This window comes from Danio rerio, chromosome 5, assembly GCF_049306965.1.
Source record: "Danio rerio strain Tuebingen ecotype United States chromosome 5, GRCz12tu, whole genome shotgun sequence".
NCBI lineage: Eukaryota > Metazoa > Chordata > Actinopteri > Cypriniformes > Danionidae > Danio > Danio rerio.
Genome location: NC_133180.1, coordinates 62,889,918 through 62,914,256, shown reverse-complemented (window position 1 = coordinate 62,914,256; position 24,339 = coordinate 62,889,918). Strand labels below are relative to the sequence as shown.

The following is a 24,339-nucleotide window of genomic DNA, read 5'->3' as shown; positions in this document are numbered from 1 at the left end:
ATTTATTATCTCTATTAAGCAACTTAATTTTTATGATTAGCATTCAGATAAACCCAAACACTGTATACAAATGTTTTTGGTGCAGTAATTTTAATAAAACTGAGCTGCTGCTGCTACTTCTTTAAAGTATTTTTGTTGCAATTCCATCATACAGAGGAAACAACATTTCTTTAATAACTTTCTTTAATACAAATTGCTGTGAAAATGACAATATAACATGGAATAGCGAAAAACAATCCAGACAATAAACGAAGACAAAAAATACAGGAGAGAGAAATAAATTAGCATATTAAGAAAAATACTGAAAATGCTGCAAATACTGTAGATTTATTATCACTTAAATAAACTGGTAAATAACAAATTCAGAACTTGTTGTTTGCCGTTGGTGCATTTACAAAAATTGCATGGTTATACTTGTTGTTAACATAAATCCAGAACATTGTGTTTAAAAGACAAAGAAAAAGCACAAAACACATGAACAATTAGCACGTTCACACTGTAAAACCCATTGGTCAACTGAAATGAGTTGAGTGAACTCAAAATTTACAGAATGTTATTCCTACTCATTTGAAAAGAGTTTTGATCTCAGTTAATGAATACCTCATCACTTTAACTTAAATGGAGTAAGATCATGGTACTCATATTAGTTTGTTTTTTTTACTCACATAGTTTGTAGCAATCAGTTTCCACAAACAGTTTGAGTTGCCTTAACTTATTGAGTTTAACAGTACTCAGTTGGTTTGAGTTCTCTTCATTTATTGGGTTGTACTGTGCTCAAATTGCTTTGTTTACTCAAATGGATAAAGTTCACAGTATTCATTAGGATGACTTAGTGGACTTAAACAGTTTGTTGCAATCGATTTCCACAAATGGTTTGAGTTACCTTAACTTTTTAGGTTTTACAAAGCTTTAGTAGCAGGACAGTCCCAAAATAAATGCTTTATATTTTGGTTTCAATAGATTTCATTTGATGATAAAAATGTGAATATTTTAAGAATATAAGAAAAAAGTTTAAGAAGGAAGAGTCCGTACAGTCAATGTCATCATAAGTGATTATTGCATGTGATAATGCTCATTACCACGTTTTGTTTTGGTAAGGAGAGTTTTAAATGGGATTAAAGAGAAAATCAATTACTACTCAACGGAGGGATGATTGCATTTGTGACTCGATCCGATTTCAGCAGCAGGTATTGTTTTCTAGTTGCGTCATGCGTTTCCATGAAGACCATCACAGAGTTCATCACGCTCAAGTTACTATCCTGTACACTAGACATTCCTGTAGCGAGGTGAGTACATGATATAAAAGGATTTAACTTCAGACTACATTATATAAATAGGCAAACAGTAAGCGTTAACCTAATGGCGACTATTGGCTAAACTTTAAGTATGTGTGGGCTGGTTAAGCTGGGAACTTTTGAAAAACATTTTTAAAGACATTTATTATTACGAACGCGTTATTATTATTTTAAAGACTTTTATTTAGTTAAAATAATGTACATAATTTACACGTTCGCGTGGGTTTCCTCTTGGTGCTCCGGTGTCCCACACGCTGCAAAGACATGCGCTATTGGTGAATTGAATAATTGGCCGTAGTGTACTGTATATGTGAATGTGAAAGTGTGTGTGTGTGCTTCCTAATGGGTTATGGCTGGAATAAGCGCATGCAAAACATATGCTGGATAATTGGCGCTTCATTTTGCTGTGGTGACCCCAGATTAATGAAAGGACTAGAAGAAAATGAATGAATGAATGTTTGAATGAATGAATAAATGAATGAATGAAACCTCAAAGGCGTTGCTTAGCAACTCTAAAGATAAATCCTCTTGCTGGAAAAAAAAAGTTCCCTGCTAAAAAAAAATTGAAATTGAAATTGTTTTAATTTTAACTGAAACTATAATGGCCAGTAATTTTTGCCTAATGGTTGCTAAACTAAAACGATCCATTATTTATTTACTTTTAAATTAGTAAACTAGTTGACTTAAAATTATTAATGTGCATAATTATAAAAGTTATTCATTAATTTTCCTTTGGCTTAGTCTCTTATTTATCTGGGATCACCACAAAGAAATTAACCCCTAACTATTCCGGCTTTTCAGTGTTTTACGCAGCAAATGACTGTAAAAAAATAATATGATCAATAGACAGCTGACAGCTTATATTTTAGGTCATTGTAACTTATTAAACTAATTTAATCATGTTCTAACTTTTATATGTTACGCAAGCTGTTTTATGTCAGATTAACATAATACAAGTGCAATGGACTCTTAAGATTGATTTGATTCAGCTTAAAATTTAAGTAATTTTTTACAGTGCAAAGTCAACTTGCCTCTTTAATGACAATGGGTTTAGGTTACTCACTTTTTAAATATTTAATGATTTTAATGCCAAGAATCAAACTGTACTGTAATTAAATTACTGATTTAATTAAAATAATTAAAATGAGATTTCTAATATTTTTGTATGTTAATTGATAGAAATTTGTATGTATATATTTATTTGTAATTTACAGCGTTTATTCTGATTACTGTGAACAAAACAATTGAATAAAGAAATGGACATTATTTTATCCCTCAAGGCTCTTTAAAGATGATGTCCAATAAAAGCCAGGTATTATCTTGGATGAAGAACCGCCATGCTTTCCATCACATGGTTCGGGCCTCTGGTCAGTCTGAGGTCTGGTACGATTTCACAGATGAGATGAAATTCCGCCAGTATGGATGGCGATGCTCAACCAACGAGGACTTGTACTCAAACTCCACACTCATTGGAAACTGGTCTGAAGAGAGTTTTGACGCACGGCGTACTGTAGCGTCACGACGCCCCCTTCCGAGTCAGGTGGGTATAAATATTAGATAAAACACTTAATTTGGAAACATCAGAAAAGCAAAGTCACATTTTAAAATGATTGAATTTAAGTAATTATAAAATATCAAGTGGCCCATGGTGTTGTAGTGCTTTTCTCATAAGTAATCTTATAAGTAATCAGTAATTTTTAAAAAAATGGTTATTTTTATGTTGGATAGTTGAAGTCAGGTTAACAGTGCATTTACAGGGAGCAGAGTAAGGCAGTAGTCTTAAAATTAAACGTGAATGAAGGATGGGTCACTCATACATCATTAAATTATTAATTAATATTAAGCATATTTAGTTGGTCATACTACTGATGTAATGGAATTATGTTTGGAGGTGTATGTTTGAAGAATATTAAAGTGTAACAATCAGTAAAAAAAAAAACTCTATACATTTTTTTTCCAATAGGGAATTGATTATTAATTGATTAGTATTTAAAGGCAAAGTTCACCCAATAATTTAAATTCAGTCATCATTTACTCACCCTCCACTTGTTCCAAACCTGTTTCAGTTTCTTTCTTCTGTTAAGTACAAAAGAAGATATTTTGATTATGTTGAAAACTGGTAGACATTAAATTCTACAGTTCAGTGTTTTTAGTGCATTATTTTATAAAGTGCACTCAAAGCTCAAAGTAAAATTAATTTTAGTTAAACACCCTTAAGCCTTCATAAGGTCCATATTTATGAGATTACAGAATATATACTTTCTTGAAAGCTCTTCAGAGTGCTCCATTTAAATGTGTATGAAACACGGGTGCTTGAGAGTATTCATTCTTGGTCTGTGTTTTTGTTTCTTATCAAATGTTATGAGCTAAAAAAGTCTTTGAAACTTTTTTTTTTTGTGCACAGTCAGTTGTTGATTATTTTGCTCCATGTACTTTCTTTTCAAATTTCATGTAAATTTTTCATTGTTCCAGCAATATACACTGTAAAAATGTCAGTAAATTAGCTGTTTTCCGTATTTTGTGATTCATGTTTTTATTTTCCCCCTATTTATTTATGCTTTTTAATTGCGTTATGTAAGCTTGGTCTTTCTTCCAACAAGTTTTATACTTAAAAAGCTCATTTTTAATGGTTTATATGAGCAATATTGCATGAGTAGCAGTGCAATATAACTGTATATCGGCACTGGTAAGAGGCATGCATTGGCTCAAGGCCGCAGGCTGAGTGCCTTAGTGCCCCACACAGTGCTGTTATACAGCCATATTGCACTGCTAAAAGTGTGATATTGCATTTATACAACAGTTCGACAGCTATAAAAAGTTTGACGGCTTCTATAAAAAAAAAAATCAAACACAGGGAATCTCAAAAATCCTTTTGTATGAGAAACGTTTACACACACCTGCAGCTGATGATCAGAACAGCAGAAACAGTTGCCAGTTCACAAACATCACCTTAGAGCTAGTATTTAAATGATTCTTTTGCATAATATCTAAAGAGATGACAAAACATTTTGGTCACATTTTAAGATTGTAAGGCTGAATGGCATGAAATGCCAGCAATTTACACACATTTCTTGGTATTTCTCTGTTGCAATCAGGATATTACAATAATTAACCCTTAAAAAGCCAAAAGCAAAGCAAACACTACCAGTTTGGTATACAGCATACAAAATACAAAAGAGAGGGATTGACTTAGAATGTCAATTACCTGATTTATAATGATTTGTTCAGCATTAGTGTGAAAAAAACGTTGAGGTTGAGAAAACGCTGAGGTTTTTCTCACTCTAAGGTCTTATTATGCGGACTCTGTTGCCATTTTGTGGCAAATAATCAAGTCTTTTTTAGTCTGCTCAGACAGGCTGATGGTGGCATATGCACCGAAATTATAAATATTTTAAAATAGGCATTATCCCTATGAATAAACTGCATAGTTTCAGTAATATGTTGTCTGGGTTGCAGTTGGATCAACATCCCATAATGCAATTCACAATCGTAAATAAACGGAAAACCCTAGTGAATCACAAAATACAAAAACTGTAAATTTAAAGTTTTTTTTACAGTGTACAAGCACCCGTGCTTTGAATGATTTTTGCACAAGTGACTGTAATCATGCATGCTATGAAATAAAGTATATTTAAATGGCTGTGCGTACGACTTTGCAAGTATCAGGCTATATACAGGAATCAGAGATTGAAATTCAATACCTTTTAAGAGGATTTTTTAAGACTCTTATCATATATTTTAAGACCTCTTCGCCGCTATTGGTTTCAACAGGTAACATTGGCGACATTTTAATTAATAGTACATTTAATAAATACTGATTGTAAAAAAAAAAATGCTAAACTAAAACATTTTTCATATACTAAATAAAAATACTAATACCACAGGTGGCACCTAAAACAGCTGAAGTAATGGTGTTTCCTTAATTAATGCAGTAAAAAAAAGCAGCATGATGTCAACTCCAGCCAGATTTTATCAATTTTATTAACTACATAGCATCCTGATATTCACAGATTAAATTCAGGCAAACTTTAGCATGCTTATACAAAATCTATTACCTTGCATTATCATTTAAGACTTTTAACAGCTTTTAGGGGCTTTAAATTTCTCTAAATTGATTTATCAACTTTTATACTTTTATTTTTAATTTTATACTTTTATAATACTTTATTTAAGACCCTATGTGTGCATAAAAATATAGTACACTTTGTTTGCAGTTCTGTGCTAAACAGTACAATAATTTTGAATTTGTTACTCTTCACAGTTCTCTCACTATTTTGAAACCACATATCATTCCGGCTATAAGAAAGATGACATTCAGCCCATATACACAAGTATATTTTCTAAATTCAGCATATTTACTGTAACAAATATTCAGCTAAATATATATGCTTCCGTTTAAAAAGCTATATTTTGCACTTTTTCAGGACCAAAGAGAGAGCCAAGAGGCTTTCCTGGACACCAACCGGAGCTTGATCCTCCACACACTAAATGTGTGCCAGATTCCTGCTACAGAATGGACTTCAAAGGCACTCAAAATAGACAAGAAATAACAGAAGAGACTTCAGAGCCTCAATGTGTGAGAGAAACTGAAAAAACAGAGACAAACTAATGCATTTGACTGAGGAATTCTCATTACAAAATTTAATCAGCTTCAGTTTCAACTCAGACTCAGAGTGATCCAAGTCAGTCAAATATGATTAAAATACTAATAGCAACTACTTATTTCTGCTCAAGCAGCTGTCTATTTTTTCCTAAATCACTGAAAAGAAAATATATTACCCAATTTCTATGTGGTTTGGTAATTGTCCTTGTCAAATGTTACTTACAGCACTGCACTGCATTATTTTACTATGTACTCGACACATTTTTAAATGAACCTAGAATGATAACCTTATCATATTTGTCCATGATGGCTTTATTGATATCAGCTGACAAGATGTTTTTAGTTCTTTCGCATTGTCAACAGATTTTTATAACATATTTTAGTAATTTAAGTGGTTAATTCAAGCAAATATCATCCTTACAATAAGAAGTACTTTGGCAGCCATCTTAAAAAAAGGGGTAAATAAATATATTTTAGTATATTATATATATATAAATAAAATTAAATTAAATAATAAAACAATTAAATATAAACAAATTTAAATAAATGTAAATAATTAAATTATAAATAATTAAACATTCATTCATTTTCTTGTCGGTTTAGTCCCTTTATTAATCCGGGGTCGCCACAGCGGAATTAACCGCCACTTATCCAGCACGTTTTAAGCAGCGGATGCCTTTCCAGCCGCAACCCATCTCTGGGAAACATCCACACAGACACTCATACGGACAATTTAGCCTACCCAATTCACCTGTACTGCGTGTCTTTGGACTGTGGGGGAAACCGGAGCACCCGGAGGAAACCCACGTGAACGCAGGGAGAAAATGCAAACTCCACACAGGAATGCCAACTGAGCCGAGGCTCGAACCAGCGACCTTCTTGCTGTGAGGCGACAGCACTACCTAATACGCCACTGCGTCGATTAAATATATATAATTAAACTACATTATTTAATCATCCAATGATCCATTTATTCATTCATTTATTTATTTAAATACATTTCAGCTGTCATTATGATTTTAATGACACCTCCATTAAAATGGAACTGGAATATCTCTATACATGTTTTCTATCATCATTCTAAATATCATCAAGACCAAGCTGATTTATTATATTTTGCAACTTAACTAAGCCCTTAAATTGCACTTTCAGCTGAATATTACTATCTTAAAAACATTTTGTACTGTCATCATGGCAAAGATAAAAGAAATCAGTTATTAGTTATTAAAATTATGCTAATGTGTTAAAAAATCTCCTTTCCAATAAACAGAAATTGGAGGAAAAAAATACAGGGAGGCTAATAATTTAGGAGGGCTAACAATGACTTCAACTATATATACTACCTGACAAGTCTTGTAGCCTATCCACGTTTCAGAAACAACAAATACTAACTTGATCTAGTTGATCATTTGACATCAAAAGTCACCTATATGTAAGGCAAAGACCTCTTAGACAAAAGTCTTGTCACTTAACGGAAATAATGTGCAGTATAGAATATAAAGTCATAGTGCTGTGGAATAAGAATTAATATTGTGTATGACTCCTATGAGCTTGGAGGACTGCATCCATACATCTCTGCAATGACTCAAATAAGGGTTCTCACAGTTCATCAAGATTCTTTGGATTCATCATTCATCTTTAATAAAACAGTATTTTTGATGATTGAGATGCAGTGAACAGATGATTCATCAGAAAAAAATCTACCTTCTGCCACTTTTCCAAATAATCAACTAAAAGTCAAGTTTATATTTGTTTCTCTAACAACTGTGATCAACTACAATACTTTTGTCAGGTAGTGTATACACACACACACACACTTTAAAAAAAATTGATGTCACACTGGTTTTGAAAGTCCACAGTAAACAATATTTAATGAAGTCAATAGGTTAATTCAGTGTAATCTGTGATTAATGAGGAATATAAGCAATGTTCAGCGCACAGCCATGCTTTGAAATTCTCATTCTCACTTCTTCCCTCTAGTGGGGATAATTGAGTTTTTCACCCAAAATTCTGTCACCACTTCTCAGGTTTACAGCTTACTTCCAGTTAGTGTTCAATAAAAGAAACCCATAATATGTTAAAGCCACTTGAGGGCGAGTACACAGTGAATAAAAGTTCATATTTGAGCAAACTATCCTTTTAAACAGTTCCTTTATTAAGGAGTGATAGAAATATGAGGAAATAAGGATAATTTTCCTTTTTTCAGAGCTTGCTCATATTAGTTTTCTGTAAAAAAAAAAAAAAAAAATAGACTGATACTATTATTAGTATTAGCAGCTTGATCATTGTTGAATAAGTCAGCCATTAACAAGAAACCGAATAGTCTCAGTGATTGTAAACAATATAAATTCTCGGCACTTATTCACATGCAAAAATATATCTCCTTCTGAAAAATAGCATTTAAATATAATTTATATTTGCTTTAATTATTTTTGTAGAAACATTTATTTGGCAGTAATGTGAAGTCACCATATTATTTATTATGTTTTAAGTTGCATTAAGTAACATTTTGCCTATTTTTAACGTTGTAGCCACTGTGTCAAGCAGTGCACCACTGTTGTTGAGCAACAGAAAAGCAATCATAAACTGCCTCAACACAAACAAATCAGGTCAAAACAGTTAAACACTCACTTTTTCAAGAAACTATTTACACCTCTTTAGCTTTGTATTCTGGTCCCAAATCCAGGCAAAGGCATATTTGAACCCAAAATGATCAATGAGCCATAGTTTTCTACACTTGTTTCAATAGTAATGTATATAGGTTTCTCTCTTCTGTTGAAGTTTGATACAGTGATCCATTTTGTTTTTCAAAAATGCCAAGGAAAGAGACTCCTACTCACAAATACTTTGTCTTGCAGTCCGGGCTGCAAGATATAAGCTACAAAAGCTCCTTTGTTTGGTGGCATCAGCAGCAGACAATACTTTATTGTAAAAGAAAATGTATTTCGTTTGGGTAAAGACTGTGGTTTTGACGCCATTTCAACCCTAATTGTTTTCTAAGAGAACACAAACATTTGGCCGTCAGTAGGCTAGCATTAGGTTAATGTGATTATTTTCCTTGTAATGTAGCATAAGCATGTTGAGACAGGTGACGACAAGAGACAAAAGGTTGAAAGTTGACGTTTAGCATCTTTACTTCTGAGGGCCAGCGACGGTGGTTTTGTCATCACGAGTTACGGGGATGGCGATGGTGCGTTCTGGGCCGTCTGAGAGCTTTAGTGGGCCTGTCACTGTCAGCACACCATCAGAAGACAGCGAGGACGTGATGGAGGCTGGATCCACACCAACAGGGACACGGTATTTTCTCAAAAACTCTCGTGAGACAAAACCGTGACCGTCCTGTGTGTAAAAAGAAACATTAGAAGGTGTTAATGGATGGTGAATTTTCCACTGTGGATAACGTGTTGACTAGTGGCACAAGGCTATAGTGATGATGGTGATGACGTGTGGATTTGAATCAACAAAGCCAGCTTTGAGGTTTTGGGTTACTGTGAACTGTAAGATAACAGTAGGCTACCTGACGATCTTCATGTTTAGCATGAATTTCAATGAAATCTCCAATGATTTTCACTGATAGCTCCTCTGGTGCAAAGTGTTTAACATCCAGACTTAGTGAGAATTGGTCCTTTTCCATTTTCACCTAAGGAGACACAATATAAACAAAGAAATTTGACCTTTTTTCGACAGTTTAACACATTTCTCCTTAAATCTCTAATATTAATAATTTTTAAAAATCATACAGGCAGCATGGTTTTCATTGCTATATTTATAATAATAATCAATATTTAAAGTAATACAATTATTTTATATAAAAACTCAATTATTATGGTTTTATTAGGTAATACTATTTTGATGGTCCATTTGAGTATTAGACTGCTTAATCTGTTGATACTGCTGCTAAACAGATATTTAACTGACTGTAAGAAACTTTTCAACTGCATGACAGCTTACACTAACCCTAACCCCAACAGTCTACTTATAATCTAATGGGAATTAGTTGACATGTGGATGCAATGTAACTTAAATTCAACAAACAGACAATCAAAATAAAGTGTGAGCTTTTGGTAATGAATAATGTTGGCATATGGTTCACAGCAAAATACAAATGAAGTTATTCAATTTAAAGATATCCCTTTGAAATAAGTGTGCTTCTTGTCATTTCTTTGAAATTATTTGTGAAATGTATTCACAAGTGCAGATTGTTTCCATGTTTCTTGTATAGGAGTGCAATTTAATTTTCGCTTCATAGTTTCCTGTAGTGATCACACATGCAAGCTTTAAATCTCCAAAAATATGCCTTTGATTTTCAACCATATTAAAAATAAAAACAAATCAATAAGTTATCATCTAAAAAGCTAAAAACAAGATAAATTTTTGTTTTGTTTAGCATCATTTTCTTCTAAATGAAAGCTGCATGTTTCAGTTTCCTTTTAAAGATCAGGCAGAAATCATGAAAGAAATTCTCGGTCACACTTTACAATAAGGTTCATTAGTTAATGTTAAGTAATGCATTTACTAACATGAACAAACACTGAACAATACATTCACTACAGTATATATTCATGTTAATAAATGTTAGTTAATGAAAATGCTATAAATAGTAAATGAGTAAATGAAAATAATATAGTTCATGTTAACTCACGATGCATTAATGTTAACAAGCATGGACTTGAATGTTAATAATGCATTTGTAAATGTTCATTATGATTAATAAATGCTGTACAAGTGTTGTTCATGATTAGTTCATGTTAGTAAATGCATTAACTAATGAACCTTATTGTAAAGTGTTACCAATATCTCTAAATATTTATCCTTTGCGGTCATGCAGTAGTTTAAAAAACAGCAGACACTTAGCGCAGCTGCCGTCATAGTTATTTAGTTATAAAAAAAAAAAACTGAAATAAGATCATAAAACAATAATAACCTATAATATTAATTCATTCATTCATTTTCCTTCGCTTAGTCCCTTTAGTCATCAGGGATTGCCACAGCGGAATGAACCGCCAGCTTATCCAGTATATGTTTTACACAGCGGATGCCCTTCCAACTGCAACCTAGTACTAGGAAACATCCATACACACTCATTTACACACATACACTATGGCCAATTTTAATCTTTAATATTGTCCATATTGTCAAAATTTGATTTCTATTTTTGTTTGTATTTGCTAATATAATTCAAAGATTGCATAATTGTTTATGCTTGTGATGCATTTTGAGTTGCATTTTATGTATGAAAGTTTTATCCAAATAAAAGTATTATTGCTATAATAAAACGTTACCATATTAACAAATTAAATCGAGAGTATAGCCAACTGTTCACTAATTAAAATTCTTAAAAGATGTAGCACTCAATTATGAATTTTAAAAAATCATCAAACATTGTTTCCCCCTAGGCTACTTTAGAAGGTAAACGGCTGCTGATTTCCAACATTCTTGAAAACATCTGCTTTTGTTTTCAACAAAAAAAAAAAAAAGAAACTCTTTTTTACTTTAAGGGTGACGCGTGACTCCTCAACTTTCCTCATACAGTAACTCTAATATTAAAAAATGTATTGAAATCAACAACTTTTTTTAAAAGCCACTGAACACCAACTTTTTGTAGCTCACCTCAGAAACTCCGCTTTCCATCCAGCTTGGACTGCGAAGAAAGGAAGATCGTTGGGAGTACAATGAGGAGATCACGTCGGCCTCAGTAATATGCTCCCCAAATTGCCGGCGGGGAAAGAAGATAGGAAATAAGATGCGCCGGAACGGGGGATTGATGGCGATGTCCATTTTGAGTCTGGGCCTCTTCTGCAAATCTTCTGTCTACGCACTTAAATAGAGTGATACTGACGGCCCCTGGCAGACGAGCCCACTACGGACCTTTTTTGGAATAATTATGTGAATGACGTTCATTTGCCTCTTTCACTGCAGCCCTCCCACTGTGTTCTCCCCTTCCCCTCTTCCCTCCATCACTCTCTGTACAGTATTTATCCAAAGAGCTGATCGGATTTCAGTTCTCGCAGATACCGGCTGGATTACAGCGTGAGCCCTTAATTGTGATGATAGTGCCTCCCGCATGTGTTCACTGGAATCTGCGCTGTCTGGTCCGGCGAACCTGCCAGGATTGAGTTAAGTTTGTAGGTGCTTGGCATTCCAGTGGCTAGATTTAATGCCAACGGAGATTAGGATGCCCGTGAGGTGATGTGCCCGTGTGTATTTTGGAGGTTTTAGTCTTTACAGAAACTGACAATGAACGCGGCTGAGAAAACTGTGCCAGGATAACCACCATACAAAGTCAATCCCCATGAACAAGCCCTCAGCCGGACAACATATTACTGGGCTTACTTGAGCTGGCACACACTGAATGGGCATCGACATTTTGGAGAGGTAAGCAGTCTTAGTTGGTGTGTTATCAGTCTATGTTCTTTTATTTTATCAATCTTTCAAGGTTTAGGATAAATCTTTGTGTCCAGAGTCTGTCTGTAAAAATTCAGCTCAAAACAACAATCAGATTATTTGTTATGCCTTTCAGAAGTTTGTAATTTTCTGAACACATTATAGCTGTTTTTGTGGCCTGTGCCTTTAATGCTGTTTCTCCCCACTCACTGTTCCCACGCGCCTGTCAGAGTGTGCCACAATCTCTGCCTTGGCTGTGTCAGATAAACAGCACAGTGACAGACATGAAGGAAGCAGATCTCACGTAACGCTTGTAAGAAATTCTACCGTAAGAACTTTCCCAATGGTCATTAGATGTATTAGTTGTGGAGTTAATTCAAGCCTTTCTGCAACGATGAGTCACACACAAACGATGAGTCATTACAAAGCACATGCGCGCGCGCACACACACACAGCGCACCATTGAACTTTGCAAATTTTTGCACACAAATGTGACAGGATACATGGTAATATCCACTGCTGTATGGATATCCATTATGTTAATGTACAAAATACACCTGATTTAATATCCACAAACTGGGATTGAAGCATCCTCTTTTATAATAGTACTGACATGCAGCTGTGGTGATAAAGTAAAGCTGAAGTAAATCACTGTGATTTATTACAAACATGCACTGTTTTAAAAACTTTTTAAACTTGTAAACCCCCTCCTTGATCACTTTTAATGATGATTGATGATCACACAAGCTGAACAGATCTTTTAATTCCAGTTGCTTTACGCACGTCCTGTCTTGTTGATATGATTATACGAGTTACAGATATTTTAATATGCAGCTATCAATCAGTTCAGTGGTTGTGGAAACCGCACTCCTATGTCACATTGCAGTGGGCCTCAAAATGGGAGGGATTTGAGTCCTATTTTAACGTCAGGAAATAAAAAAAGAGACTTGTTTATATCACTGCAATATGACAGTGGACACACTATACCTACACACAGTTCTGTCCAAACAGCTTTAACAATAGTGAAGGAGAGTGTTTTTTTATTTATTTATGTATTTATTTTTCAGTTTTTTGCAATTCATTTAATTATCATCAGCATTAATTATCATTATGTTCTTGAAAAAGGTTTCTAATGGCTTGTTTCTACTGCCTGGTTCAGTACGGTACGGCACGGGTCGGTATGAGTCATCTTATTAGGCTTGCGTTTCCAATGCTAAAAGGGTACCAATGGTACTCTTTTGGTGGGCGTGATGTACGACAAAGTTTAAAAGGTTAAAATGTCAACAGTAAAGCTATACGGGTCGCTCACATATCATATGAGAAGCACTTCTCACAAAACAGATGCTTTATACACATAAATACTTGTGTATAAATGTTTATTACTAACTTTTCTATAAACATAATTTGATTATAACTGCAGATTAATGACAGTGCTAAATAGCCCACTGTAACGTCTGCAATTACTTAAAATAAATAACATATATGAACACATACAGACTCTTACAGTCTCTGATATGTTACCACCTACAGAAAAACTACAAACAGCATACATTTAGTCCTAATTTAGGTTCAAAACAACACGAAATATACCCCACAGTGAGTGCAAACCTCTCATCATTAAATGTATCTTTAGCAGCACGTATAGCCTCTCGTTAGAAAATAATGATATCATTCCGAGTTCATAATAGTCAAAAAGGTGATAATAATGGTTAAACATGGCAGTTTGTTCACGTTTGCTGAAAGAATAATGTGCTCCTTTTTTTCCGGCTTCTTCTTTGTTTTTCGTGTCACTCTTGCGTTTGTCAGTTTCTGACAGGATCGGGTTTCAAAAGCACATCAATAATCAAGCGCACGTTATTATCATGAGCTCAGGAAATTAGTTATTTCAAATATAAATGCACGGCAAGCGAAAGCTAGAAAGCGAAACCGCTTGTGCTTCAGACTGGCTCGTAAAAAACTAAGGAGCACAGCGTAAAATCTGCTCTTCTTTTTGGCTTTGTGGCTGTTCATCATGACGACGACAAGGTTTGTTTGAGCCCGGGTCGACTATGGCTTGTTATTATATGTATATATAATTATGGTGTAATCTCTCTGCTGAATATTTAAAACATGTCGGTTCCTTTGTTTTCATTCTGGCTTGTTGCCTGAGCGAATGACGTATCTCTGTAGTGTGCAGCTGCACGTCTGGTTCCGCCTTCTGGTACCCTTACTCGTGTTTGGTACCCTTTCGAAAGGGTGCCGAAAAAGTGGTATGGTTTGGTACGCCTTTTGACAGAAACGGCCATAAAAGCTTACCGTACCACCATAATGTTAGTTTATGCAATAAGTGTTTCTTAGGAGATACTGTAGGTTATGTTTCTTATGCAATATTTATGCTTAAGTATTGCCAAGTATACTTGCAGTAGTATAACACTAGAAAATTACTAGTTACTTGTAGTATAACACTACTAGTTTAGTATTAGTATATTATTGTACTTCGTGGCCTTACGGTTAAAAAGTAAGACTTGTAATCCAAATGTTGCAGTTTCGAGTCTAGTTTCAGTGTGTATGTTTATTACTGTGTGCACAGTAGGCATATAGGCTGGTACATGTAGAATAAATGTAAAAGGTCATTGTAGACATGTTGTGTACTACTGTTACACTCATAATAAAATTAAGAGTATACTGAAATATACTAAAAGTAGGCCAGTTTAGTCCCAAGAAGTATTCAAGTATAGGACATACATGTTTATATGTAAAGTATACTTATTTTGCATTACTTAATACTTTTCCTTGGGAAATACATTAATTAATTGTCTTAGTCCCTTATTTATTAGAGGTTGCCAGAGAGGAATGAACTGGCAACTATTCAGGCATATGTTTTATGCAGCGGATACTCTTCCACCCACAATCCGGCACTGGAAAACACCCATACACTCTCATTTACTACTCAAGGAAATCGAGGTACCTGGAGTAACCCACGCAGACATGGGGAGAACATGCAAACTCCACACAGAAATGCCTACTAATCCAGGTGACACTTGAACCAGCGACCTTCTTGCTGTGAGGCAACAGTGCTAACCACTGAGCCACCATGCCACCTTAAGGGAATACATACCAACAAATTTAAAAAATATTATAGCAAAATGATAAAAGATGTCCTACGAGTGGTAGCAATGTGCTAAAACCGCCTAGTATGGTATAATGTCATATGTATTCTGCTTTAAACTGTTTTGAATTGGTTCTCTTTAGTTTGTCTGCCAGCCTGTAAATAATCTCTGTACATTCAAGCCCTCAGCTGGCACATTAAAGTCATGTCAGAAGATCGCATGTCAAACAGATATGAATACCACCATTTTCAGTAGACTTACATGTAGCAAGTTTCCCCAAATCTTTGTTCGGTGCGGTTTATGAATAGTGTTTGTGCCGTTTACTCCTGCAATCTACTGTGTAGATTACAGCTAAAGCATGCTAGCTATGCTAACATATATACTGTATCCAAAATCACCCCTTGTACCCCTTTCATATTTCCCTGAGTCCAGTAATATAGTCCACTTCAATAAATTAATTAAATGGAGTGAATTAGAGCAGTGGGCTCTTTTGTTTTTGTTTTGCTAGTTAATAAAGACAGATTAGAATTTACTTCTTTAACTTCTTAGTCAGACACTGTGATAGCTATTTAACACTTACTGAGCTGACAATGATGGCAAAACAAAGTTTTTTGATTCCTATCATATATACAAAGGTTACTTTAATTAAATAATCAATTATTTAGAAACTTTGATTCTGCTGTGGACGCCGTTTTGTGGTCAGACATCGAAATTTATTCGCAATGCAGACTCACTCAGTGCATTATGGGAATTTTCTTGCATGTGAGTTGTAAACGTACTGTTATGGTGCATTTTAGGATTGATTGAGTGCACTTCAAAAAGTCCACTATGGTTTCAGACACCACTAAAAATGGCTGCTCTGTCAAATAGTGCACAGTTTAGGGGAATAGGGGCTGATTTCAGATACTGCCATATTAATCACCTAGCAACACTTTAAGGACCACCCATAAAATCATTGAAAATGGCTAATGATGTGATACAGAATGCTCTAATAATGCTGTAATCTGAGTCTTAAAGCTATTAAAATTTGAGCTTTGGAAACTGAAAACTACTTCAAACTTAAAGGGCCCTATACACTCAGCACAATAAGGCGCAAGACGTGTTTGACGTGATTTGTTGCTATTTTCAGACCAACGCAACCCTAATTTTCACGTTTTTTGCGCCACTTTGTGGACTCATGGGTGTGCCGGTCTAGAATGGAGGTGTGTTAAGGCATTGTTGGCATTGCTGTTTTGAGGAACTGAAATAGACTGCACCATTGACCAACTAAAAGCAGGTCTAAATTCCAGCGCAGAGCACGTTAGGTGTGCACCTTGAACACGTACACGTTGCTTAAAACACACAAGATGTACTGCAATAAGATAATATCTTTGTAGGCTACATATGTAGGCTAATGGATGTTTTCAGTGGAGTGTACAACACCATTTCCCTATCCATGAAAATAAAATAAAGAGAAAGTAAAGAGGGTAAATGGAGGAGTTTCATTCTTTATTCTTGCTGCAGATGGTCAGTTAAACTGTTTTCTTGCTAGTGAAGCATTTAGTTCATCCATTCAGTTTTTCCACTTACAAAGTCTGCCATGTAAATAGCAAATGTGCCTTGGCGCAAAGCAACTGACTCTGAAAGGGAATGGGAAATGAGACTCTGATTGGTTTAATGCATGTTATGCTCAAACACACCCATAACTCGTTAAGAGAATAAGCACAACACTATTAGACCATGCACCACAGCGCAGTGCGTTTTATCATTCTTAGAATAGCATAAGTGGATTCGGACATGCCTTAATGCCTTTGCGCCATGCGTTTTGGACTCTGCGACTAGATTGTTAAAATAGAGCCCAAAACCTTCAACAATGTCTGTCTGTCTGATTAAATATTCAATTTCAAGCTTTTGTAATTGGCTGCTTATTCAAAACCAAAGTCAAACCAAACACATTCAAACCATTTAGCTTCTGGTAATACAATTATTTCAACACCATAAAAGTATAACTAAATCGCATTACCATAACTATATACCGTAAAGCCATAACTATTCTACTGATTAAAACATGAAGTGTTAAGACACTGAGGCACCTATTCCATTACTGAATGTACCTAAAAGTGGCAAGGCTGCTATTTTAGTAGTGCAAGAAATAGCATAAAATGTTTTTAAAGCAGCAGTATTTCATTTAATCTTTTATTTTTTTACCTGGAGCATTAAATCAGCTGTTTTACTTTCTGAGGCTGCCACTAAATCTATTCACCATGAGTGTGTGTGTATGTGTATCCTCTGCAGTTTACTACAAGCTATTTGTAGCAACATTCATCACGTTCCCTTCTCAAGTGCGCAGTCTCTCATCTCCCTTCTCCTGCTGTTCTGTCCACCCCTGTCCATTTCTATATTTCCGCTCTTTCACACTCCAAAAATTAGTGTAATTGAAGTCTGTCAATCCAGTAAATACTCCAGTAATCTCTTGGCAGCTTTTTCAGAGGTCAGAATGGCCGACCGCACCGTTCCTCATGCTTACCCAATGAGTATGGATTATGAGATGTGTACTCCTCCTCGAATCTATGACCAGAACTTTGCAGAAGGTGAGTAAAATAAGACTTGATTAAAATAGGAGCTAAAATAGACAATGTTTTTAGGCAGAACATCCTGCATGTGCATTTCTTGTTGGCTAACATGCTTAAATGTGTTGATGACTTTAAAATTTAACTCTCATATACTTGATTTTAGCATTGCTTATAATAAGCAAAACGTTATAATTGTGTGAAATAAGGGTATATCTGTAGACGCTATTTGTTTTGAGCATTAATGTTAGCACCAGCGCTCTGACAGTAAATGGAAACGTGAGACCTCAGCAACAGCTTATATTTAGAATTCCACACATGACATGATCAAAATGAACCTGTTGTTCCCTTCATAACTGATTATGAATCGTCTTATCAAACAATTGAGCAGCAGGTTCAGAGACCAACTGCTAAAACACACTGACTGCCACGTGTAAAGCACTATATAGGATTTAAATAGAAAGTGTAAGACGAACCTGAGTCTTGATCTGTAAGTGTATTTATTGACACGCACATTTCCTGTCTTTAGGAAGATTATAATAATTATCACCTTGAGGGCAGACTTTTCTATTTTATATGCTTTTAGGGTGCGTAAATGTCAATGAGATGATTATTATCTGATTATATCTAATTATAAACATACTATTTTATCTCTGATTATCTGAATGAAATTATTTATTCAAAAGTACATGAAAAATACTAGCTTGAATATCACAAACATTTAGGAAATTCTGTAATAAACTACAATTATATAATTATTTATGTATTTGATAATAAGTAATATAATAATTAAACCTTTCAGGGGTTTTTTATTAGCGGAGGGGGTTAAGAAGCCGTAAAGTGATACAAAAAGCTTAAAGTAGCTGAAAATAAAAGCTAGTTCAGCACTGTTTACAACCAGTTTTGTTTACAAATAGATTCAAATATTTTTTACTTGATTTATTTATATTTGGGTGGTGGGGTGTCCATGAAAGTCATATCTTTTCAGTTTTAGTATGCATTGTGTAATATTTTATATTAAATGTCAAGATTATACAAGTACTCTTATAAATTCCATGTTTTAACATAATATTAGTTTATTATATATATATATATATATATATATATATATATATATATATATATATATATATATATATATATATATATATATACATAGTTTAAAGGGGCTAATAATTTTATCCTTAAAATGGTGTTTAAAAATGATAACTGCTTTTATTCTATTATTAACATATAAGACTTTCTCCAGAAAAAAATATGATAAGACATACTGTGAAAATCTCTGTCAAATAAAATTTGGGAAATATTTTTTTAAAAATTCAAAGGGGGTTTAATGATTCTGATTTCAACTGTATATATTAATTTTATTGTATATCATTAACATATTCTTTAAACATTATCGTTTCACTTTCATAACGTAAGATAACCACATTTAAACTCATCTTGAAAATGTATTATATTATTTCAAAACTCTATATATACTATTTAAAACTAACATTAACACACCTAGGACATTTTGGGCATGTTATAAAGTGTATGTGTCATGACATTTATAAGTTCAAAGTCTGACATAAATCAGTCTGTGTGGCTTTCCAAACAGGAACGAGGAAGTTCTGAAATGTACAATACACAGTTAAATGGAATGCAGAATAAGCATGAATTGTTATATTACATGCATGCCATTGGATGCATTGTGAGGGTATGATGAAGTGAGACTACAGCAGGGGTGTAAATGTACTCAATTAATACTCTAGTAAAACTAAAGAGACTGAGTGAAAATGTAAGATCTGGCCTAAACATACTTGAGAATACTTAAGAATAAGAGGAACAAGTACAGCTATAAATTACACTCAAGTATAAATAAAGTGAAAGTATACTAGCAAAAATACAAACAACACATGAAACTTTTGGTTCCATCATATTGAATCATTCTCATTTCTTTTTTCGGTTAAACACAAAACAAGATGTTCTGAAGAATTAATGGGGGAAAATACAGGCATCCATAGTTAAAAAATAATAATAATAATACTTTCAGTGAAAATCAATGCCTTTTGCCCAAAGCATTCTTCAGAATATCTTACTTTGTGTTCAACAGAAGAAGTAAACTCAAACAGGTTTGGAACAAGTGGAGGATGAGTAAATGATGACAGAATTTTATTTTTGTAAATAATAAATCAATATATGTACAGTGTATATATACACAGTATAATGCGATTCAGTATAAATCAAGTGTGCCCAAACTTTTTCATATGAAGGGCCAAAAACCAAATATCATTGAGAGCCATGGGCCTAAGGTAAATATACCAAACTATTACACTGTTACATTAAAGTTTCCATGAGTAAATTCCGAATTTATTTCATAAAATTTAAAAATAAATAGAAAACATCACTTTAATTTGTATTAACAAATGCAGTTTAACTTTTTAAATGATAACTTATTGCAATAAAAACAAACAATCACATTTATAAGACAGTGGAGTTCAACGCTGAATACACTAGTCAAGCAAAATCTGCATTTGACTTGATTTGCTCTCCTAAGTCTCTGCAGTTTCTGTTGACAGTACGTAAATTTAAACAAAATCTCATTATTTACACCATTTAATTGAAACATTCAGTTAACAATAAAACAAACAAAGGGTTACATCACATTTGAATTGACAGTCTCTAACCCATCAGTCTCCCTCTCTTCTCAGATGGGATGGTGGGCCACATAAAAGGTTACAGAGCGCCAACTTTAGCCCACGGGCCCTAGTTTAGGGCATCTCTGTTATAAATAGTAAAATCTCTAAACATGATTTATAATTCTTTTAATACTTTTTTTACCCTCCCTGGAAAAAGAAATCATATATTAATGGTATATTTGGCAGTAATTATTCATTCATTAATTTTTCTTTGGCTTAGTCTGACGCCTGTTTCACACCGCAAGCGTCAGCGGCGCGTGAGCAGAGCGTGAGCAGCGCGTATGTCGAGCAGTAGCAGCACGCAGGCGTTTGCCTTTCACACCAGCTGCGTCTGCAGCGCGCAGCTCTTCGGCAGCTGCTGCTGAGATCAACCTATCTCTGTCTATTCTATCTAGTTACCCCTCTATATACAAATACACTTTTTAAACTTTTCATCTGTACCAAGGCCCCTGCTGTTTCATTAACCTGCAAATGTTTATTTTACAAATTTTATAGATCAAATAGTACTGTATGCTTCTAAAGCTAACTTATATGAGAATTGTCTACAGTCAGAAGACAATCGCCTGTGATATCATGTCATTTGTTTTTTGATTATCAGGTTGCTGTAGACCTAGTTATAATCACATTTATACAATATAGTTATAATGATATTTATACTTGATCAAACTAGTGTTAATTTCTCCGCTTCAGTGATGTCCAGCGGCAGAAAAACAGCTCGTTAATTCATGCTCGTGCAGATGATGAGACGGACAAAAGTAATTAATGCATGCCATTCTTTTACTTATTTTCGTGTTGTCAGATTCACAGTGCAAACAGCTCCCGGTAGGAATAATTCGAGTGAACATAAAACAAAGCCGATTAAAACTTTCTTGCTCTGCTAGCTGCACAGAACACAGCGAGCTCACATAATCCAGCATGCGTGTCGCACTACACTACCCACAATACACTTCGCTATGGACTACAAATCCCGTAAATATTCCATTTCCCCTCTCCTACAACACTAGTGTGCAACTTAAGCAAAACTGATAGTAAAATAGTTTTACATTTGGTTTTGTAGTTCGGGCCTAAATAAATGTTTGTTGCCGTTTTTAATCGTTTTAAGTTCATTTGAATGACTATATATAAACCATTTGACATTATTAACGTATTTATTGGGTAAAATTGTTAGTTTTTACTGTCATTCAATGAGTTTTAGTCATTATCAATGCACTGTCACTTTAATTGAGCGTGAGCAGCGCGTCAAAAATAGACCCAGCGCCGAAACTATCGCTGCACTGCTGCTTCGGCGACGCTCACGCCTCGCTCTGACGCGCTGCTGCTGCGTGCGGTATGAAAGCTCTAATCTGTTAACATGGACGCCGAAAACACACGCGCTGCTCACGCTCTGCTCACGCGCCGCTGACGCTTGCGGTGTGAAACAGGCGTGAGACTTCTTAGAAGTCGCCACAGCAGAATGAACCGCCTAGGCCGTAATTATTTCCTGAAAATTTAAATGTAGAATATAAATAGAATTTTTAATTTCTCCAAAAATGTTAAAACATCAGTATTGTGTTGTCTTAAAGTGAATTCAAACGTCAAAAAACATCAAACATTTTTATTTAAAATTGGGAAGAAAGGTCATCAGTAGTTTACAGAAAAAGACTAAAAGTTTTCTTTCTTTTAACGATGATAGCCGCCTCCAAGTTGTGTCATTGAATCCGTTCTCTGTACTTCAATAACTGTCTGATTTAGCTCAGCTACCAAATCCAACCTCCGAAGACTATGTCGAATAGTTCGGACTGCTGAGCGAATCACTGGTACAACCCTCCCTACTCTCCAAGAACTGTACTTGTGCAAGCAGAAGAGCACCCAAAATCACTCTGGACCCTTCACACCTAGCACACTGCCTTTTTAAACTTCTACCTTCTGGTCGACGCAACAGAGCACTGTGCACCAGAACAGCCCAACACAGAAACAGTTTCTTCCCTGTTGGGATGGTATTAGCCTGGTAATGAGCGGTGCATGGTTTTCTCCAAACGTAACGCCTTTTTCTGTAACCTTCTCCAGCCTTGTGCCTCGAGACAATCCTGTCTCAGAGGTCTACAGACAATTCCTTTGTTTTCATGCTTGGTTTGTGCTTCGACATGCACTGTCGACTCTGGGACCTTATATAGGCTGGTGTATGCCTTTTCAAATCATGGCCAATCAACTGAATTTACCACAGGTGAACTCCAATTAAGCTGCTAAAACATCTCAAGAATGATCAGTGGTTACAGAATAGCTGCGTCCCAAATCGCATACTTATGCACTATTCTACGCCATTTTGTAGTATAAATAGTGTAAGTAGTGTGTTCACACTGAAAACACTAAAAAAATTAAGTGCACTTTAATTACCCGGATGATGCACTCATTCAGCCGGTAAAATGAAGTGTGTAATGATGGACACTTCACGCACTCAACGACCGCAGGTTTGCTTACGTAGCGGAAGGGGTGGAGCTATCGGACGCACATGTTGGATAACTTTATTTATTTTGGATGGTGAAAGCAAAATTGTCCTACGAGAGTGATTATAGCGCCTCCCGATGGTGAATGCGGCAATACTGACGGCAGGTATTGTTTGATAATTCGGTTGTTTATTTCACTGATTTGGCAACCGTCAAACGTCATCAGGGAAACGGTTTGAATTTCCGCTTAGTAAAAAAACATTAGAGTGCCATTTGGGACGCCACTACATACATATACTATCCTGTTGAGTGTGTAAGTGCATAAGTACATAGTGCATGAGTGCATAGTGTATAGTGTGCCATTTGGGACGCACCTAATGTACCTGAGCTCAATTTATAGCTTCACAGTAAAGGCTGTGAATACTTCTGTACATGTGATTTTCAGCTTTTTTATTTTTAATAAATTTGCAACAATTTAAAAAAAATTCACATTGTCATTTTAGGGGGTAGTGTGTAGAATTTTGAGGAAATAAACAAATTTTATCCATTTTGGATCAAGGCTCTAACAAAAAAAAATGTGGAAAAAGTTAAGCACTATGAACACTTTCCGGATGCACTGTATTTGTAACTGATCTGTAACTGAGTAATCCCCAAAAATATATCACTGATGTAACCTAATAATTTGTTCCTTCTCTCACCCTCTCAGCACTGAGCCCCAAGGAGCTGTTGGCCCCTGTATTGTACCACGGTTACTACATTCGGCCCCGCATCAACAAGCAGCTAGAGAGGGGCTTCTCGCAAGTAGAAAGTGAAGACGACTGGTACCGAGTGTTGCTGGATGTGTGCCAGTTCACACCTGATGAGATCAGTGTGCGAACAGTGGACAACCTGTTGGAAGTGAGCGCCCGCCATGCTCAGAGAATGGACCAGCATGGCTTTGTGAGTCGTGAGTTTACCCGCACGTACATCCTGCCAATGGGTGTAGATCCGCTGCTAGTGCAAGTTTCTCTGTCTCATGACGGGATTCTCTGCATTCAGGCTCCACGAAAAACTGAGGATCTGGAGCCTCAAATCAACCAACTCAAGATTAAAGTGGAAAAGAAGGAAAGCACAAGTAAATGAAGTACATCGTTTCAAAGTTTAATCAAGTGTAATGTTATAAATCCTGCAGAATTCCATAGAAAGTCTATGGAGTTGGAATGCCCAGCACTTTTGTGTGTTTGTTTATTAAATATTTCAGATATTTGGAATAGCTTGAAGTTCTGTTCTTTGTTTTTTTAAGCATTCCACAGAATCCTGCAGGACAAAAGTTTGG

At 35.1% G+C, this 24,339-nt stretch overlaps 3 protein-coding genes across 5 annotated transcripts; 2 read left to right on the top strand and 1 right to left on the bottom strand.

The window, feature by feature from the left end:
• Window positions 1-172: 172 nt before the first annotated feature.
• On the bottom strand, window positions 173-11,994 carry cryabb (crystallin, alpha B, b). 2 transcript variants are annotated; one of them, XM_021476081.3, is made up of 5 exons: window positions 11,509-11,994; window positions 9,416-9,538; window positions 9,035-9,237; window positions 3,335-3,371; window positions 173-2,823 (listed from the first exon to the last, which is right to left on the bottom strand). In XM_021476081.3, exons 1-5 carry the CDS (start codon window positions 11,674-11,676, stop codon window positions 2,812-2,814), a joined length of 543 nt encoding a protein of 180 aa, XP_021331756.2. In that variant the 5' UTR covers window positions 11,677-11,994; the 3' UTR covers window positions 173-2,811.
• cfap68 (cilia and flagella associated protein 68) lies at window positions 1,239-6,488 on the top strand. Its single transcript, NM_001326604.1, has 4 exons — window positions 1,239-1,286; window positions 2,576-2,835; window positions 5,557-5,626; window positions 5,720-6,488. Exons 2-4 carry the CDS (start codon window positions 2,587-2,589, stop codon window positions 5,902-5,904), a joined length of 504 nt encoding a protein of 167 aa, NP_001313533.1. The 5' UTR covers window positions 1,239-1,286; window positions 2,576-2,586; the 3' UTR covers window positions 5,905-6,488.
• hspb2 (heat shock protein, alpha-crystallin-related, b2) lies at window positions 11,504-24,276 on the top strand. Of its 2 annotated transcripts, XM_073950364.1 has the most exons (3): window positions 11,504-12,273; window positions 17,831-17,941; window positions 23,731-24,276. In XM_073950364.1, the coding sequence occupies exons 2-3, from the start codon at window positions 17,848-17,850 to the stop codon at window positions 24,144-24,146; spliced, it is 510 nt and encodes a 169-aa protein (XP_073806465.1). In that variant the 5' UTR covers window positions 11,504-12,273; window positions 17,831-17,847; the 3' UTR covers window positions 24,147-24,276.
• The last annotated feature ends 63 nt before the right edge of the window (window positions 24,277-24,339 follow it).

Excerpts from the sequence above, each read along its gene's own strand:
- cfap68 (NM_001326604.1), top strand. The coding sequence starts at position 2,587 with ATGATGTCCAATAAAAGCCAGGTATTATCTTGGATGAAGAACCGCCAT. Across the intron at positions 2,836-5,556 it reads GACGCCCCCTTCCGAGTCAG|TTCTCTCACTATTTTGAAAC; the intron begins GTGGGTATAAAT and ends TACTCTTCACAG. Across the intron at positions 5,627-5,719 it reads CATTCAGCCCATATACACAA|GACCAAAGAGAGAGCCAAGA; the intron begins GTATATTTTCTA and ends GCACTTTTTCAG.
- cryabb (XM_021476081.3), bottom strand. The coding sequence starts at position 11,676 with ATGGACATCGCCATCAATCCCCCGTTCCGGCGCATCTTATTTCCTATC. Across the intron at positions 9,238-9,415 it reads CTAAACATGAAGATCGTCAG|GACGGTCACGGTTTTGTCTC; the intron begins GTAGCCTACTGT and ends TTTTACACACAG. Across the intron at positions 3,372-9,034 it reads ACCGTCGCTGGCCCTCAGAA|AAGAAAGAAACTGAAACAGG; the intron begins GTAAAGATGCTA and ends TGTACTTAACAG.
- hspb2 (XM_073950364.1), top strand. The coding sequence starts at position 17,848 with ATGGCCGACCGCACCGTTCCTCATGCTTACCCAATGAGTATGGATTAT. Across the intron at positions 17,942-23,730 it reads TGACCAGAACTTTGCAGAAG|CACTGAGCCCCAAGGAGCTG; the intron begins GTGAGTAAAATA and ends TCACCCTCTCAG.